Source organism: Engystomops pustulosus, chromosome 4 (genome assembly GCF_040894005.1).
Source record: "Engystomops pustulosus chromosome 4, aEngPut4.maternal, whole genome shotgun sequence".
NCBI classification, from domain to species: domain Eukaryota; kingdom Metazoa; phylum Chordata; class Amphibia; order Anura; family Leptodactylidae; genus Engystomops; species Engystomops pustulosus.
In genome coordinates, this window is record NC_092414.1 from 218,284,886 (window position 1) to 218,304,744 (window position 19,859).

The 19,859-nt window shown below is 48.8% G+C and overlaps 2 protein-coding genes across 2 annotated transcripts in view; one reads left to right on the forward strand and one right to left on the reverse strand.

Annotated features, from left to right (window-relative positions):
- The first annotated feature begins 591 nt into the window (after positions 1 to 591).
- On the forward strand, positions 592 to 13,830 carry LOC140128353 (phospholipid scramblase 3-like). The gene is made up of 7 exons (XM_072149988.1): positions 592 to 961; positions 5,795 to 5,925; positions 6,676 to 6,703; positions 7,018 to 7,175; positions 8,064 to 8,213; positions 8,815 to 8,955; positions 12,201 to 13,830. Exons 1-7 carry the CDS (start codon positions 949 to 951, stop codon positions 12,459 to 12,461), a joined length of 882 nt encoding a protein of 293 aa, XP_072006089.1. The 5' UTR covers positions 592 to 948; the 3' UTR covers positions 12,462 to 13,830.
- Positions 13,831 to 18,028: 4,198 nt separating this feature from the next.
- LOC140128355 (NACHT, LRR and PYD domains-containing protein 1-like) overlaps positions 18,029 to 19,859 on the reverse strand; it is a 67,546-nt gene continuing 65,715 nt past the window's right edge. The window contains exon 14 of the mRNA XM_072149992.1: positions 18,029 to 19,816. Within this exon, the coding sequence (XP_072006093.1) occupies positions 19,479 to 19,816 (338 nt within the window). The 3' untranslated portion in view covers positions 18,029 to 19,478. The remainder of the gene's footprint in view (positions 19,817 to 19,859) is intronic.

Below are 19,859 nucleotides of genomic sequence, written 5' to 3' on the forward strand. Positions count from 1 at the left end.
CAAGTGAAGCTTGGTTAGAGGAACACTCTATATTCAGATAAACTGGAGAATATGGTCCCCTAGACCTGCCTTGATGTTTCGAGGACTGCCATTGTGAGAAACTTGTATATCACGTGGACAGGTACATGATCTTTCGTTTGAGAGAAAAATGACTTCTCCTTGAGGGTGTAGGACGTTTTTATGTGCCCTACGGTATAATACACTTTTAGCGATCTTTGCCGGTTTGCTTTTAGTAATATCTTTGTTTATTGTATACTGACTATTTGATTGTATCTTATTAAAAGTTATGTTTTATATTGGGCTCTTCCACAACTTGTACTCTCCTCTAACCTTGGCAGGTGGATGCGGCAGGGAACCTATGTTTACCCGCCTAATGTACTCCCATTCCAAAGTTATTACCATCTAACGGGACAACTGTGTAATTAAAAAAATAGGGTTTCATAAAACTGCTTTACCAGGTTCAGCCATTTATTAGTCCCACAGGCTTTAGACACGAATACTGATGGTTTCCAGTCTCTCTCATCACTTGTGTTACTAGAAATTCCTGTTAAGCGATGTCAGCAGCATCGACCCCTCCCCGTTACAACACAAGGAGCCAGATCCCTTCCCGTTACAACACAAGGAGCCAGATCCCTCCCAGTACAACACAAGGAGCCAGATCCCTTCCCGTTACAACACAAGGAGCCAGATCCCTCCCAGTACAACACAAGGAGCCAGATCCCTTCCCGTTACAACACAAGGAGCCAGATCCCTCCCAGTACAACACAAGGAGCCAGATCCCTTCCCGTTACAACACAAGGAGAACTTTATATTGTTTCCTCGTTGCACCAGACAGGAAGTTATCACAGAGGAAACAAGTGTTCAGGGAGTGGTGAGAGATGAACATAAGGAAGAAGTAACGCTGTGTCTCTGCTGTCCTCGAGCTAGAATCCAGGGCAGCATCTCCTCATGGATCCTGCAGGTAGGTGGCTGGGTCTTGTATTGAAAGAAAGGTGTCAGCTGACCCATGTTCTGTGATTCGGGGCTTCATCACAGACACAAAATACCACGATGCTGTGGCCAAGTTAAATCCAAAAAAGAGAAGAATTTCCAGCTTGTGAAGATCCAACAGAATTTAGGCTTAATTTTGACAGATTTAAAACATCCATGCCAGTTGCCCGCCCTCAATCATGACTCCATGAATGCTTTAAAGTTGGATAAATTAAGCCTGAATTCTGTTGGACCTTCACAAGCTGTAAATGTATCTCTTTTTTTGGTGGTTGTATCTAACTTCATATAATACTTTTCATTACCTGCTACATCCAGGCAATTGGCAGCAGTCTATAGAGAGCAAGCAGTGATGTCGTGTGTGTCCTGACACCTTTCTATCATAGCCAGCAGTGGTCAGGGGTCAGCATGGGTGCTCTGACCCCTCTGTGACTACACCCCCCATACACAGCGAGCTGCCATGTCCTGTGTGTCCTGACACCTTTCTATCATAGCCAGCAGTGGTCAGGGGTCAGCATGGGCGCTCTGACCCCTCTGTGACTACACCCCCCATACACAGCGAGCTGCCATGTCCTGTGTGTCCTGACACCTTTCTATCATAGCCAGCAGTGGTCAGGGGTCAGCATGGGCGCTCTGACCCCTCAGTGATTACACCCCCCATACACAGCGAGCTGCCATGTCCTGTGTGTCCTGACACCTTTCTATCATAGCCAGCAGTGGTCAGGAGTCAGCATGGGTGCTCTGACCCCTCTGTGACTACACCCCCCATACACAGCGAGCTGCCATGTCCTGTGTCCTGACACCTTTCTATCATAGCCAGCAGTGGTCAGCATGGACGCTCTGACCCCTCTGTGACTACACCTCCCATACACAGCGAGCTGCCATGTCCTGTGTGTCCTGACACCTTTCTATCATAGCCAGCAGTGGTCAGGGGTCAGTATGGGCGCTCTGACCCCTCTGTGACTACACCCCCCATACACAGCGAGCTGCCATGTCCTGTGTGTCCTGACACCTTTCTATCATAGCCACCAGTGGTCAGCATGGGCACTCTGACCGCTCTGTGACTACACCCTCCATACACAGCGAGCTGCCATGTCCTGTGTGTCCTGACACCTTTCTATTATAGCCAGCAGTGGTCAGGGGTCAGCATGGGCTCTCTGACCCCTCTGTGACTACACCCCCCATACACAGTGAGCTGCCATGTCCTGTGTCCTGACACCTTTCTATCATAGCCAGCAGTGGTCAGGGGTCAGCATGGGAGCTCTGATCTCTCTGTGACTATACCCTCCATACACAGCGAGCTGCCATGCCCTGAGTGTCCTGACACCTTTCTAACATAGCCAGCAGTGGTCAGGGGTCAGCATCGGCGCTCTGACCCCTCTGTGACTACACCCCCCATACACAGCGAGCTGCCATGTCCTGTGTGTCCTGACACCTTTCTATCATAGCCTGCAGGGGTCAGGGGTCAGCATGGGCGCTCTGACCCCTCTGTGACTACACCCCCCATACACAGCGAGCTGCCATGTCCTGTGTGTCCTGACACCTTTCTATCATAGCCAGCAGTGGTCAGGGGTCAGCATGGGCGCTCTGACCCCTCTGTGACTACACCCCCCATACACAGCGAGCTGCCATGTCCTGTGTGTCCTGACACCTTTCTATCAAATCCAGCAGTGGTCAGGTGTCAGCATGGGTGCTCTGACCCCTCTGTGACTACACCCCCAATACTCAGCAAGCTGCCATGTTCTGTGTGTCCTGACATCTTTCTATCATAGCCAGCAGTGGTCAGGGGTCAGCATGGGCGCTCTGACCCCTCTGTGACTACACTCCCCATACACAGCGAGCTGCTATGTCCTGTGCGTCCTGACACCTTTCTATCATAGCCAGCAGTGGTCAGGGGTCAGCATGGGGGCTCTGACCCCTCTGTGACTACACCCACATACACAGCGAGCTGCCATGTCCTGTGTGTCCTGACACCTTTCTATCATAGCCAGCAGTGGTCAGGGGTCAGCATGGGCGCTCTGACCCCTCTGTGACTACACCCCCCATACACAGCGAGCTGCCATGTCCTGTGTGTCCTGACACCTTTCTATCATAGCCAGCAGTGGTCAGGGGTCATCATGGGCGCTCTGACCTCTCTGTGACTACACCCCCCATACACAGCGAGCTGCCATGTCCTGTGTGTCCTGACGCCTTTCTATTATAGCTAGCAGTGGTCAGGGGTCAGCATGGGCACTCTGACCGCTCTGTGACTACACCCCCCATACACAGCGAGCTGCCATGTCCTGTGTGTCCTGACACCTTTCTATCATAGCCAGCAGTGGTCAGGGGTCAGCATGGGTGCTCTGACCCCTCTGTGACTACACCCCCCATACACAGCAAGCTGCCATGTCCTGTGTGTCCTGACACCTTTCTATCATAGCCAGCAGTGGTCAGGGGTCAGCATGGGCTCTCTGACCCCTCTGTGACTACACCCCCATACACAGCGAGCTGCCATGTCCTGTGTGTCCTGACACCTTTCTATCATAGCAGCAGTGGTCAGGGGTCAGCATGGGCGCTCTGACCCCTCTGTGACTACACCCCCATACACAGCGAGCTGCCATGTCCTGTGTGTCCTGACACCTTTCTATCATAGCCAGCAGTGGTCAGGGGTCAGCATGGGCGCTCTGACCCCTCTGTGACTACACCCCCATACACAGAGAGCTGCCATGTCCTATGTGTCCTGACACCTTTCTATCATAGCCAGCAGTGGTCAGGGGTCAGCATGGGCGCTCTGACCCCTCTGTGACTACACCCCCCATACACAGCGAGCTGCCATGTCCTGTGTGTCCTGACACCTTTCTATCATAGCCAGCAGTGGTCAGGGGTCAGCCTGGGCGCTCTGACCCCTCTGTGACTACACCCCCCATACACAGCGAGCTGCCATGTCCTTTGTGTCCTGACACCTTTCTATCATAGCCAGCAGTGGTCAGGGGTCAGCATGGGTGCTCTGACCCCTCTGTGACTACACCCCGCATACACAGCGAGCTGCCATGTCCTGTGTGTCCTGACACCTTTCTATCATAGCCAGCAGTGGTCAGGGGTCATCATGGGCGCTCTGACCTCTCTGTGACTACACCCCCCATACACAGCGAGCTGCCATGTCCTGTGTGTCCTGACGCCTTTCTATTATAGCTAGCAGTGGTCAGGGGTCAGCATGGGCACTCTGACCGCTCTGTGACTACACCCCCCATACACAGCGAGCTGCCATGTCCTGTGTGTCCTGACACCTTTCTATCATAGCCAGCAGTGGTCAGGGGTCAGCATGGGTGCTCTGACCCCTCTGTGACTACACCCCCCATACACAGCAAGCTGCCATGTCCTGTGTGTCCTGACACCTTTCTATCATAGCCAGCAGTGGTCAGGGGTCAGCATGGGCTCTCTGACCCCTCTGTGACTACACCCCCATACACAGCGAGCTGCCATGTCCTGTGTGTCCTGACACCTTTCTATCATAGCAGCAGTGGTCAGGGGTCAGCATGGGCGCTCTGACCCCTCTGTGACTACACCCCCATACACAGCGAGCTGCCATGTCCTGTGTGTCCTGACACCTTTCTATCATAGCCAGCAGTGGTCAGGGGTCAGCATGGGCGCTCTGACCCCTCTGTGACTACACCCCCATACACAGAGAGCTGCCATGTCCTATGTGTCCTGACACCTTTCTATCATAGCCAGCAGTGGTCAGGGGTCAGCATGGGCGCTCTGACCCCTCTGTGGCTACACCCCCCATACACAGCGAGCTGCCATGTCCTGTGTGTCCTGACACCTTTCTATCATAGCAAGCAGTGGTCAGGGGTCAGCATAGGTGCTCTGACCCCTCTGTGACTACACCCCCCATACACAGCGAGCTGCCATGTCCTGTGTGTCCTGACACCTTTCTATCATAGCCAGCAGTGGTCAGGGGTCAGCCTGGGCGCTCTGACCCCTCTGTGACTACACCCCCCATACACAGCGAGCTGCCATGTCCTTTGTGTCCTGACACCTTTCTATCATAGCCAGCAGTGGTCAGGGGTCAGCATGGGTGCTCTGACCCCTCTGTGACTACACCCCGCATACACAGCGAGCTGCCATGTCCTGTGTGTCCTGACACCTTTCTATTATAGCTAGCAGTGGTCAGGGGTCAGCATGGGCACTCTGACCGCTCTGTGACTACACCCCCCATACACAGCGAGCTGCCATGTCCTGTGTGTCCTGACACCTTTCTATCATAGCCAGCAGTGGTCAGGGGTCAGCATGGGTGCTCTGACCCCTCTGTGACTACACCCCCCATACACAGCAAGCTGCCATGTCCTGTGTGTCCTGACACCTTTCTATCATAGCCAGCAGTGGTCAGGGGTCAGCATGGGCTCTCTGACCCCTCTGTGACTACACCCCCATACACAGCGAGCTGCCATGTCCTGTGTGTCCTGACACCTTTCTATCATAGCCAGCAGTGGTCAGGGGTCAGCATGGGCACTCTGACCCCTCTGTGACTACACCCCCATACACAGCGAGCTGCCATGTCCTGTGTGTCCTGACACCTTTCTATCATAGCCAGCAGAGGTCAGGGGTCAGCATCGGTGCTCTGACCCCTCTGTGACTACACCCCCCATACACAGCGAGCTGCCATGTCCTGGGTCATGTCATGTCTGCCTTATTCACAGTGATTTAATTACACTTGTCTGATTTCCAGTAGATTACTTGACTTGTCACTAGTCACCTCCATTGTCACCAGTCATCATATTGTTTTAAATATTATAGCTCATTCATGTATTTTTTGTATTTTTTTAAGGATATAATGGGAGCAAGAATTTTGACCCGGTCCAAACCCAGCCTCAATGGCAGAACACTTTCCCACTCTCCCACCCAAATGAGAATTACACCACAGCGATAATTGCCCCAGGACTTAAGTGTCTCGTAGAGGTAAGAGCTGGAGAATAATTTTATGGGGTGCATATGGCCATCAAAAATGAAAGCGGTTTTCAAGTTGCTTGGGCAGGGGACAAAGGAAGGAATTAAAAATGACTTAACTGGCTCCTTATATCCGTTTCCATCTCATGTTTCCGCCTCATTCTCATTTATAGACACTCCCATCGGGGTCCAAAGTGTCGGTTTTCACAAGACTGTAGCCAATCAGTGGCCTCCAGAGGTCACAGAAGCAGAAATAGTGACACCGTCCTGGCATCTGTCATCTTTGAGGTCAATGATTGGCCGCAGCAGTCACATAACTGGGAGTTAAAGAGGATCCAGTGGCCAATAGACTGGAAATTCCCTTAAAGTGGCCCAAACGGTGTCTTTTTGTGATATGAGGGATTTTTGTTATAAGTAATAAATAATGGTTAGTGACTTGATACAGATTAGTCATTGGGGTCCTACAGCTTCAATTGCCCTGAGTATCAGATACCAAACAGATTAAAGGGGTTACCCGGGAGGTGGTTTTTTCGTAATGGCTGGGGGCGGGGCTATGAAAATAATAAAGAACATACGTATACTCACCTCTCCCCACGCTCCCGTTCATCTGCGCTGGCATCCATCATGGCCAGTGCCTTTTTGTACACAAAGCCAAGCGCAAATTTCACAATCGTATCTGTAACCTTCTAAAGAGACTGAAGGGCGACGTCTTATTCTTTCTTTCCTCCATGAGTTAAGATGATTTTATTCCTTTATCGATAGGTGGATGAGGTGACACTGCAGAAGAAAGGTGAGACCGTTTTGTTTTATTCTGTAAAATTTCAATTCTTTCCGTACTTTTTCTGTTACTAATCCTTGTCTGCTCTCTAGATCCTCATGGTGCGTACATAGTGGTGTTTACAAATGCAATGCAATGCCCAGGGGCAGTTCTCGGGGCAATTGTAGCTGCATTTCCAGTTATGCGATTGGAAAAACTCTTATTGAGAAAAACTAATAAAATAAATTTTCTCTAATTAACAAAACCCCAGGAAAGATAAACCCTAGATTGATCACTTTTGATATTGTTTGTTACATTTCTGATCCTTAGGTGAGATTTGTGTTCAGTTTTCTTCGACAGATCAGAGCAGACGCTCTTCACGATACGTCGGGAGTCGGAGTGCTGTGGACCTGCCTTTAATCTGAGGTTACAAGACCCGTACAGGAGGGATGTGGTGTCACTGTATAGAGAGTCCGACGGAGATTGTTGTGGAGGAGTCTCTTATGTAAGCCATATACTGACCCACATACTGACCCATAGTATTGACCCACATACTGACCCATAGTACTGACCCACATACTGACCCATAGTACTGACCCACATACTGACCCATAGTATTGACCCACATACTGACCCATAGTATTGACCCACATACTGACCCATAGTACTGACCCACATACTGACCCATAGTACTGACCCACATACTGACCCATAGTACTGACCCACATACTGACCCATAGTACTGACCCACATACTAACCCATATACTGACCCATATACTGACCCATATACTGACCCATAGTACTGACCCCCATACTGACCCATAGTACTGACCCACATACTGACCCACATACTGACCCATAGTATTGACCCACATACTGACCCATATACTGACCCATAGTATTGACCCACATACTGACCCGTAGTACTGACCCCCATACTGACCCATAGTACTGACCCACATACTGACCCATAGTACTGACCCACATACTGACCCATAGACACGTCTGTCCCATATGAGGTGGTATTGTGTTATGTATAGTTTCCCCCATGGTGGGAATGTGGGTAAAAACTGAACACTTACTGTTCTGTCTCACCAGATATCCTTCAGAATTTACACAAGTTCTGTAGAGCTTCAGATCTTGTAATGTAAATGCTTATGACCCAAATGATTCTTGGTAAAGTGTTGTCATTGATAAATACTCTTCCTATCCCAGGTAGGGCACAGAAAAATGATGTAGACCATCCGTATCCATTGTATGGTCAGTCAAGTACTAGACCTCAGATGTAGAGGTCCTTTATTCCACCCACAATAAGAGTTGACCAGATCCAAGTGTTTACTTCAAATCTGTCATAAATGGTCTTCCTTATCAAAATGTCTTTTTGTTCTCCAGCTGAAGATCATCGCTCTTCCTGGGACAATCATAGGTTACATCAACATTTCAAATTCTTCTCATCAAATGAATGTCTCAATCCAGATGAAGTTTGGAGAGACCGCCTTCACTGCAGAGCTGCCCCTATACAGCTCCCAAGACACTATTGAGGTGAGGTATGACCCATGTTGAGGTCCATCCATGACTCCTGCTTCTCCTGGTGGGGCATGTAGTTCTTGGAAGAGAAGACAACATAAAGGGGCAGATTTACTTACCCAGTCCAATCGCGATCCAGCGGCGCGTTCTCTGCGCTGGATTCGGGTCCGGCCGGGATTTATTAAGGTAGTTCCTCCGCCGTCCACCAGGTGGCGCTGCTGCGCTGAAAAGCATCAGAACGCGCTGGAGTTCACCGAGCCGGGCTGAGTGAAGGTAAGTGCAAGCTCCGCGACAGATTTTTTTTAAATGCGGCGGTTTTTCCGAATCCGTCGGGTTTTCGTTCGGCCAGGCCCCCCCTATTTCCGTCACGTGCATGCCGGCGCCGATGCGCCACAATCCGATCGCGTGCGCCAAAATCCCGGGGCAATTCAGGGGAAATCGGCGCAAATCGGAAATATTCGGGTAAAACGTCGGGAAAACGCGAATCGGGCCCTTAGTAAATGACCCCCAATATGTTACATCCACAGAGCGTTTGTTAATTCTCTTGTGTGACTGTAGTTGTATATGGTTAAACATGACATGTTCTAGGTCACGTGTAGCTTGTACTGTTCTGCAGATACTCAGTGTGAATGGGTCTTATCCCGTGGCCAAGATAATTAAGGAAGGAGAAAGAAAATCTTCCAAAGTCATCTTCCAGTTCCCCTTGGACATGGACGTTACATTGAAAGCTCTTATCTTGGCTGCATTTCTGTACATGGTGAGTTGTGAAGTGGAGTTAAGAAAGAAAACTGGTATTTACATGACCACCACCAGATACGGAGGCAAATGGTTTGGACACATATAATTATAAGAGGCGGATCCATTGTAAGAGAACTGAAGAGGGGTCCCTTTAAAAAATTAGTGTGTTGATCAAAAATTACATTATAGTTACACAGTGAAACTTGGGGTTCATGAAAATGCCAACCTGGCACTTGTTGTACAGGACGGTGAAACTTGGGGTACTGGACACTCACACTTGGGGGGACAGGACAGTGACGTGATGATACTTGGTGGTATAGGATAATGCCACCCTGACACTCAGGGTACAGGAAAGCTACAGGCTGACACTTGGGGAGAAGGACAGGGGCACGCTGACACTTGGGGGGACAGGACAGGGACACGCTGACACTTGGGGGCAGGACAGGTACACGCTGACACTTGGGGGGACAGGACAGGGACATGCTGACACTTCGGGGGACAGGACAGGGACAGGCTGACACTTGGGGGGACAGGACAGGGACACGCTGACACTTGGGGAGAAGGACAGGGACACGCTGACACTTGGGGAGAAGGACAGGGACACGCTGACACTTGGGGGGGACAGGACAGGGACATGCTGACACTTGGGGGGACAGGACAGGGACACACTGACACTTGGGGGACAGGACAGGGACACGCTGACACTTGGGGGGACAGGGACACACTGACACTTGGGGGGACAGGACAGGGACACGCTGACACTTGGGGGACAGGACAGGGACACGCTGACACTTGGGGGACAGGACAGGGACAGGCTGACACTTGGGGGGGACAGGGACATTCTGACACTTGGGGGGGACAGGACAGGGACACGCTGACACTTGGGGGGACAGGACAGGGACACGCTGACACTTGGGGAGACAGGACAGGGACACGCTGACACTTGGGGGGACAGGACAGGGACACACTGACACTTGGGGGACAGGACAGGGACACGCTGACACTTGGGGGGACAGGACAGGGACACACTGACACTTGGGGGGACAGGACAGGGACACGCTGACACTTGGGGCACAGGACAGGGACACGCTGACACTTGGGGGGACAGGACAGGGACACGCTGACACTTGGGGCACAGGACAGGGACACGCTGACACTTGGGGGGACAGGACAGGGACACGGTGACACTCGGGGAGAAGGACAGGGACACGCTGACACTGGGGGGGGGGACAGGACAGGGACACGCTGACACTGGGGGGGGACAGGACAGGGACACGCTGACACGCGGGGGGAAGGACAGGGACACACTGACACTCAGGGTACAGGAAAGCTACAGGCTGACACTCAGGGAGAAGGACAGGGACACACTGACACTTGGGGAACAGGACAGGACACGCTGACACTTGGGGGACAGGACAGGGACACGCTGACACTTGGGGGACAGGACAGGGACACGCTGACACTTGGGGGGACAGGACAGGGACACGCTGACACGCAGGGAGAAGGACAGGGACACACTGACACTTGGGGAACAGGACAGGACACGCTGACACTTGGGGGACAGGACAGGGACACGCTGACACTTGGGGGGACAGGACAGGGACACGCTGACACTTGGACAGGGCAGGGACACACTGACACTTGGGGGGACAGGACAGGGACACGCTGACACTTGGGGGACAGGACAGGGACACGCTGACACTTGGGGCACAGGACAGGGACACGCTGACACTTGGGGGACAGGGACACGCTGACACTTGGGGGACAGGACAGGGACACGCTGACACTTGGGGGGACAGGACAGGGACACGCTGACACTTGGACAGGGCAGGGACACACTGACACTTGGGGGGACAGGACAGGGACACGCTGACACTTGGACAGGGCAGGGACACACTGACACTTGGGGGGGACAGGACAGGACACGCTGACACTTGGGGGGACAGGACAGGGACACGCTGACACTTGGGGGACAGGACAGGGACACGCTGACACTTGGGGGACAGGACAGGGACACGCTGACACTTGGGGCACAGGACAGGGACACGCTGACACTTGGGGGACAGGGACACGCTGACACTTGGGGGGACACGACAGGGACACGCTGACACTTGGGGGACAGGGACACGCTGACACTTGGGGGGACACGACAGGGACACGCTGACACTTGGGGGGGGGGGCAGGACAGGGACACGCTGACACTTAGCGGGACAGGACTTCGATTGTAATTTAAATGGAAGACCTGCTAGGGGGAATCCAGGCATGAAGCTCACGACACTCAGTGTAGGGTCTGTTTATACTGAAAGTGTCGGAAAACATGCATATGTTTTCTTGGATGGGATAAGGAAAACCATGCCTCTTTTGCTACCTTGTAAGGCAGCTCCCTTGACATCAAGCATGACCTTTAGGAAGCCTTATGATGTGATGTGGGATTAAAACCAAACCAATATATCTATTCCAGAAGGAACAGACTCCCAACTATAGGCAGCGCAAGTCGAAACAGCGCTGTCTACAGTCGGGAGTCTGTTCCTTCTGGAAGCGATCTTACTGGTTTGGCTTAATCCCACAGCATATCATAAGGCCTCTTGTAGGTCATTCTTTATGTCAAGGGGCTGCCTTACAAGGTAGCAAAAGAGGCGTGGTTTTCTTTATCCCATCCAAGAAAACATATTTGCATATTTTCCGGCACTTTCAGCATAAACAGACCCTACACTGAGTCTCATGAGCTTCATGCCTGGATTCCCCCTAGTGGTCCACACATCTAGAAGAGGCTTTATGGCAGGTCTTTGATTTAAATTACAATTGGGTAAACCACAACTATAAATGATGAGAACATTTCTGTAATACCACAAAGGAACACACTGACACTTTGGGTGCAGGACAGTGACATACTGACTCCTTTACTCATTTTGTTGTAGATAAGATGATGTGAAGATGTTGATATTCTTGTGTTTTCTGGCATCATCCAAAATTTGGAAATGGTGGGAAAAGCCATAAGATAATATTAATAAATGAATTATTACTCACCTATTGTTCCTGGCAGTGGTCCAGCACTCCCTAATGGTCTATGTTGTCCGCTGCATGACCAACACCATAAGTCTGTCACCACTCGCTGGTCAAGACCTTCCAGGAGCAACGCAAGTGGAGTAGGGAATGACTTAGCTATCAGCGATGCTTTTACTACCATGGTCTTATTTTGTGCTGATCCTCATTCATATAATCATATCCTATTATTTAGATTTTTTTCTCTTTTTTTTTGAACAGAGATTTCAACTGAACAGAGAGTCCAGCAGCAGTTCTTCATCGGATAATGATTGGGGGATGGCAGCTGGAGGTTTTTTTGTAGATGATGGAGGAGGCGATTGGGGGGGTGGAGGAGGAGACTGGGGAGGAGACTGTGGAGGTGGAGATTGGGGAGGTGGAGGAGACTGTGGAGGAGGAGGTGGAGGAGACTGTGGAGGAGAAGGTGGAGGAGACTGTGGAGGAGGAGGTGGAGGAGACTGTGGAGGAGGAGGTTGTGATTAATCATAGTTTTGTTTCATACCATGTTGTGTTTTGGCCACCATCAGGCACCTTCAGTATATGTAATAGGGCTGTTTCATATTAATCTGTGATCAGTCAGTGATCATGGACGTGCCGTGGACTGATCTCTGGTGGGGATTGAATATATATGATGCACAGAGTTGTTGTTCCCCCAATTTGCAGCAGAGCCGACAGTTGGGAAATACCACCACAGTGATCAGTCCGTGGCACGGCACTCGTCATGTCCATGGCACGACACTCGTCACATCCATGGCACGGCACTGATCACATCCATGGCACGGCACTCGTCACGTCCATGGCACGGCAATGATCACATCCATGGCACTCGTCACGTCCATGGCACGGCACTCGTCACATCCATGGCACGGCAATGATCATATCCATGGCACGGCACTGATCACGTCCATGGCACTCGTCACGTCCATGGCGCAATACTCGTCACGTCCATGGCATGGCACTCATCACATCCATGACATAGCAATCATCACATCCATGGCACGACACTGATCACGTCCATGGCACTCGTCACGTCCATGGCGCAATACTCGTCACGTCCATGGCATGGCACTCATCACATCCATGACATAGCAATCATCACATCCATGGCACGGCACTGATCACGTCCATGGCACTCGTCACGTCCATGGCACAATACTCGTCACGTCCATGGCATGGCACTCATCACATCCATGGCATAGCAATCATCACATCCATGGCACGGCACTGATCACGTCCATAGCACGGCACAGGTCATGTCCATGGCACTGGTCACGTCCATGGCACAACACTCATCACGTCCATGGCATGGTACTCATCACATCCATGGCACGGCACTGATCACAAACTAATGTGAAACAGCCCATAGAAAAATAACACAAAGCAAATGTCTGTTGTTGGTCTTCAGCTTAGACCTTGTTCTGTTTTTTTTGTTACTTTTCTATGGTGAAACTTTTCTACACAGATCAGCATCAAAATCATATACAAGGCCATAAAATATTTTGATGCCAAAAAACTTAGTTTTTTTGTTTTTCAAGACTTCGGTCAGGAGTAACATCCATATATAGATGTAAAGGGTAATGTATGACTTTGTGATACCAAAAATACCCTTTATACAGGAAAAAAATCAGCAAGCATGTGGGATGAAGAACTTTCTAGAACTGTATTTCTTTATGTTGCTGTAGTAAAGCCGAATCACAAGTGGAGAACCGTATCAAGTAGTACCGCATCCATATACACTGCAGAGTCTATCAAGAAGAAGGAAAAAAAAAACCCAGTTGACAATTGTCCTCAAATTCTGAGAATACAGACACTTCAAGAAGATGATTGGCACTTTTTGACAACCATATCTGGGCACAGTAGTTGTGGGCATAGTAGTTGTGTACTGTACATGGACTGAAATCTCCGATAGGATAGGGGCACAATAACAGGGGGAGCTGCTAGGGGCTCAAAAACGGGAGCTACTGGGCGGACACAATAGGAGGGGAACCTGCTGGGGGGTACAATATATGGGGGCTTAAATATGAGGGGGAGCTGCTGGGGGGACAGTATCATAGGGGCTACAATGTGACAGGGAGCTGGGGGACACCATGTGAGGGGAAAATGGAGGGTACTAAATAGGAAATTATACTATGTGTAGGGGGAGGTGCAGTAGGTTCGAGGCAAAAGCCATGGCTTAGGGTAAAAAAAATTTCCAAAGCTCACATAGTCCTCTGCATCTTTTGTCCCTCTTTCCAACAAAAGTTTCGGGTTATGCTGTTGCATCATAATGACATCTCCACTTTTTGCTATGGAATGTCCTAAATTCTATGTTCTAATCTCCTTGTATCTACTGTATGTGGACCAATGATGTTCCGAAAACCACCAGCAGGAATCAATGGCTTTCATTCCTTTGAGTTTTTTTTCCGGTTCCACCTCAACAGTGACCACAAGTACCTGTGGATGTTCTCCGCGTCGCCTAAACCTTGTGATAATGTGGAAGTATCTGGGATATTGAAATAAACTAATATCTGTGTGTACGGTGGAGGGCTCTGCGATGTTTCCCTGACGATGGCCATGAGGATGGGGCTCGCTCAGATATATGGATAGAACAAGATCAAACAAGAACAAGAACCTCGGTGTCTTTGAGAAAAAAATTTATTACTTTACGTTAAAATCTGTGTCCACAACAATTTTGATACATATAATTTATGCTGTATGAAAATGTTATTAATATTTTGTATATATTTTCTTAAAACATTAAAAGACTAAACCACCAGATTTTTATTTACATTTCTACTAACGGAGATAGTTACCGCTCCCACTGCAGAACGAGAGGATTCACCTCAAACGTTTCAGAGAGTCACCTCGACACCCTTGGTCCCACAGCTTTACAAGAGTCCCAGTCCGCTCTCTGATGGCTGCCCCATAGGGTGAGGCCTTGCTATCTACCAGCAGTACGAGGAGGTCCTCCATCTCAAACCAACATCTCCATTAGGGCATCCCTGCTGAACAGGATGCTGTGGACACTGTGGCTAGGAAATCATCTATGAATGCTTAATGTCTTCAGATGTTCTTTTAGAGCTTATGTTATGGTTGAAGCGGATAAGGTCTTCCGAGCAGGAGATTTGGTCACATGAGGACATGTGTAGAACTCAATTCCTAAATGTTGGTGGGTCAAGCCAAGGGTCCTGTTCGGAACGGACATTGCATGTAGCGTTGGACATTGCATGATGGCGTTGGCTGATTACCTCAGAGATATATGGAGGGGGCAGGCTCTGGACGGCTTTGTGAGTGCACATTACCTTCCTCTGTACGTTGCCTGGAGGTCTTTTTTAGCATATTTCTGGGTTGCAGCATGAGTAAAAAAAATACTCCTCCTCCAGGCAGGAAACCCCGCTGCACAATTTGTGTGATTGTACGGAAGCTACAAGTAGCTATTAACATATCACTCACAACATTGTATTTCCAGAACCCCAGCAACACATTAAGGAGGTTTAGTAAGGACAGAAACACATTGCTGCTGTCTTCAGATTGTCTGTGGTATTGTACCCCGACATTTTACTTCAGTGCTGATCCATGGCCTAGTTCTTGATCTTCCAGTTCCCAGTTCCTGGTTTTGCTCCACCCCTTCCTTGATTGAACTTCCACCAGCTTCCTCCTGACTACACTACCTGCGTTATCCTCTTCCAATCGTCCCGGATTTTGCAGGAAAGTCCCAGTTTTTAACTGCTGGTTGGGAGAGCATTCCATGCTGTCTCTACTCCCCTGGGTTGTTCCGCCTCCTGGTCCTGTACATTACAGGCCAAATCATTGGGGCCAGGTGGAGGAGGAATTAGCTTCTTGCTACCTCACATGTCTGAAGGAGTCATATCAGTTGGTAGCTTCTCCCCTCGGCTGGCCCAGCCCCATCCTCCAAGTCAAATTCAGAGCCCAGAAGAAGAGGAAGAGGGACTGCTATGGGGAAATGAGGGAAGTTAAGTAACATTTTTTTTTGTTAATAACAGCAATCGGAGAAGAGGGGCTACAGTAAGAGATGGATGGAGGACAGGAAGCTACAGTATGAGGAGGGTGGAGGACAGAAGGCCAAACTACAAACTATGAGGAGGATGGAGAACAGGAGGCAATAGTAATGGTAGGATGGAAGAAGGGAGGCCACAGTACGGGGAGGATGGAGGACAGGAGTCCACAATATGATGGTGATGTAGATCAGGAGGCCACAGTATGAGGGAGATATAGGACCAGGGGCCACAATATAAGGCTGCATTCACACGACCATATGGGGGACATATGTACAGTCACCCCTCCTACTCTCCAATGCGCGGATGTATGCCCACCCGGCTACGGCCAGGTGGGCATATGTTCGTGTAAATGTAGCATAAGGGTGATGGAGGACAGGTGGCCACAATGTGAGGAGGAGAGGGGAGGGGGGAGGGGTACAGAAAGCTCAGTGATTATAAGTTTGGGGAGATAAATAAAAGTGGGGGACCAAATGTAAATTGAGGATAATATTAAAAAGGGGATATTATATGTTGCTGAGTTGCATCAGGTGTATTATATGGGTCCATGGAGGGAGTGGCCACTGGAAGGGGGCATTACACTATTCTACTTGCGGGTGTGGCAATGGGCGTGGTTTATAAATAAAGTCGGGAAGTATGTATTCTTACACAGATTTAAGGAGAAACAGACTCTTATAGAGGAAAAGTCATGAGCAGAGATGTACAGGGTCAGATATGATACCAGGTGAAGACATTGATGCAGCTGTAGATTGTGCTCCACCGGGAATGTAAAGATGAAGGACCAAACATTATCAGGACAAAACAGAGATCAGACATTTGAACATAGAAAAGTTTTTACTACAACAAGAAATACTGAAACGCTCTTCTCTTTTTCCCTCATCAGATGTGGTACAAGCGATGTAATAATGTCTACGCCTATGGGGGAAGTGTATTACAAAAAAAGAAAATGAAAACAAATAGGGATGTAATATTACCACTATACAAGGCACTGGTTCGGCCTCACCTGGAATATGCTGTCCAGTTCTGGGCACCGGTCCATAAAAAGGAGGCCCTGGAGCTGGAGAGGGTTCAACGTAGAGCCACAAAACTGATAAGGGGTATGGAGGGTCTTGGTTATGAGGATTTATTTAGTCTGGAAAAGAGACGTCTACGAGGGGACATGATTAATTTATATAAATATATGAATGGTCCATACAAAAAATATGGTGGTAAGTTGATTAAATCAAATCAAAAGACAAGGGGGCACTGTCTCCGTTTGGAGAAACCAAGGTTTAATCACCAGAGGGGACAGGGCTTTTTTACTATGAGAACTGTCAATCTGTGGAATAGCTGAGCTCAGGAGCAGAGCACAGCAGGGACAGCAGAGAGCTCAGGCGCTGGTCACAGCAGGGACAGCAGAGATCTTCAAGAAGGGTCTAGATGCCTTTTTACACCTAAATAACATTGATTGTTATGCTATGTAGGATTGTTTCCCCTAAATCCCTTCCTCATCCAATCCCTTCCCTTCCTTGGTTGAACTTGATGGACAAGTGTCTTTTTTCAACCATATAAACCATGAAATAAAAAAAAACAACTTTGCTTTTCCTTGTAAACACATTGGGGCAGATTTACTTACCCGGCCCATTCGCGATCCAGTGGCGCGTTCTCTGTGGTGGATTCGGGTCTTCCGGCTAAGGTAGTTCCTCCGCCGTCCACCAGATGTCGCTGCTGCGCTGAAGAGCATCGGAACGCACTGCAGTACACCGAGCCGGGCCGAGTGAAGGTAAGCGCGTGCCGAGCGACAATTTTTTTTTTAAATGCGGCGGTTTTTCCGGATCCGTCGGGTTTTTGTTCGACCACGATTTGTTCGATCGCGTGCGCCAAAAAACCCGGGGCAATACAGGGAAAATCAGCGCAAATCGGAAATATTCGGGTAACACGTCGGGAAAACGCGAATCGGGCCCTTAGTAAATGACCCCCATTAGGTATCACAACTACAATATACAAAGAATTATCTCACACACCATAATGATAGAAAATCATAAATATATTTTCTATTTTGTCACACTGAAAAATTTTACATGAAAATTGAAGAACATGTAATAAATATGACATCTATGTAGGGCAGAGATTATATAAACTTAACCCGTTCCGACCAGCAATATTATACATGCATCATAGAAGGAGTCTCAGGTCCTGAGATACTGACACTTACACTGGATAATATTCCAGCGCCCCCCAGTGGTGGGGCACATGTATTGTCTACCTTGTATATCTTTCTATAGAGAAGGTGAAGTTATTAAACTGAAACTGTGAATGAATAATCATACAGAAGGATGGACAATCACTTAGGGCAGAAATATGACAAGTTCCCCCCTGTAGGTAAGTGGCTGACACAATTTGCTATTGTATGTAATTCCCAAGATGTTGCGCAACATCCCAACTATATAGACAGTCACATAGACAGCTCGAGATACCTCAGCACTGAGTCTGGTAACAACCCCATGTAGGGATCGTTTATACTCAGCCATTATTAGCATTTGTTTGTTTCTATATTTTGTTATAATGATATTTTGCAACTGTTAATGTAGGATGAAGTATAATGTCCTTCAAAGGTCCTGAAATGGTTTTTGTGTACATGTGTATTGAGAACAGGAACAGATGTACAAGGATTTCATGGGTGAAGGTCCTTCTCAGTATAATATTTGGTGGGTGGTTTGGGTAGCCTTGGGCCCTTGGAAGGCTTGTGCCCCAGGCTACCGCCCAAACCGCCTGTATTATAATCGACTAGTGAAGCTGGAGCCTCCTGATAGATCCTGAACCTGGTAGGGGCACTATCATAGGTTGGTGAGCTTAGCACCAGCCTATGATCGATGTGCCCCATGATGAAACCCCTGGGCTCTGCAGTCATTTATGAAAGCCAGGATTGGTTCAGATTTCACAAGTGCAATGAACGTGAAGTCATCAGTGGCCGAGAGCAGAAGAACCAGAAAACAAAAGGTTCCTCAAAGGTTAAATATTACTTTTTCTTCTGTATCGTCTCCGCCAGCTCTTCTCCGATCTTCGGTCTTCTGTTCGGTGATATTTCGCTTCCACCACTGTAATCATTCTTCATATTTGTATTACTATACAATGTAAATAGTATGGTCCAAAGATTTGCATATTTATGGGACAATATAAATAATCAACCATCTGGGAAGGTCATATATTAGATTGACCACCTTTATGCTAATTTGCTAGCCACTATCTGACCCCCTAAAATACAGGACCATCAGAAGGCTTCCACACATTTCTGTTGCCCTGTCCATTATCTCGAGAAGTGGTTTAGGCCATTTTCACTCTTAACCCCAGAAAATAGACAGTACGGGCCATCACGTTGGATATTTGTGTTAGAACCTGGACCCATGGGGAGGATCATCTTGTTCTTTCTGGCGCCGATCCAAACCTGAACTGATAAACAAGGTTTGTCAGGTTTGAGAGGGTAAGTCCAATGCTGACATCCTTACATATACAAGATGATTTGTCTTCAGTAGAGCATGCATTTAAAGAGTCTTAAAAATTGTGAGGTTTCACGTGAAGCCTTTTTCTCCAGCTTCCTGATGATGGGACGGTTGTGTTTCCTCAGACTCTGGAGGACTTTGTCCTTGTCCTTATTACCCCAGGCTCTAATAAAATCATAGAGTCTCCTCATCTGTTCTTGGTCGGTGTTTTGGCTGCGCACCGTCTGATATTGTTCATATGTTAATAGATTTGGACCCAGGAGATCATCTAGAACAGGGTCTACAACAGAGATCATTTGGATCAGATCTGCTCGATGTTCATCCACAAAATGGAGTCTTTGCTCTTGAAGAGATGCACCGGCTCCTGTAACGAGAAATATGATCAATCTGCAAAAACTTTTCTAAAC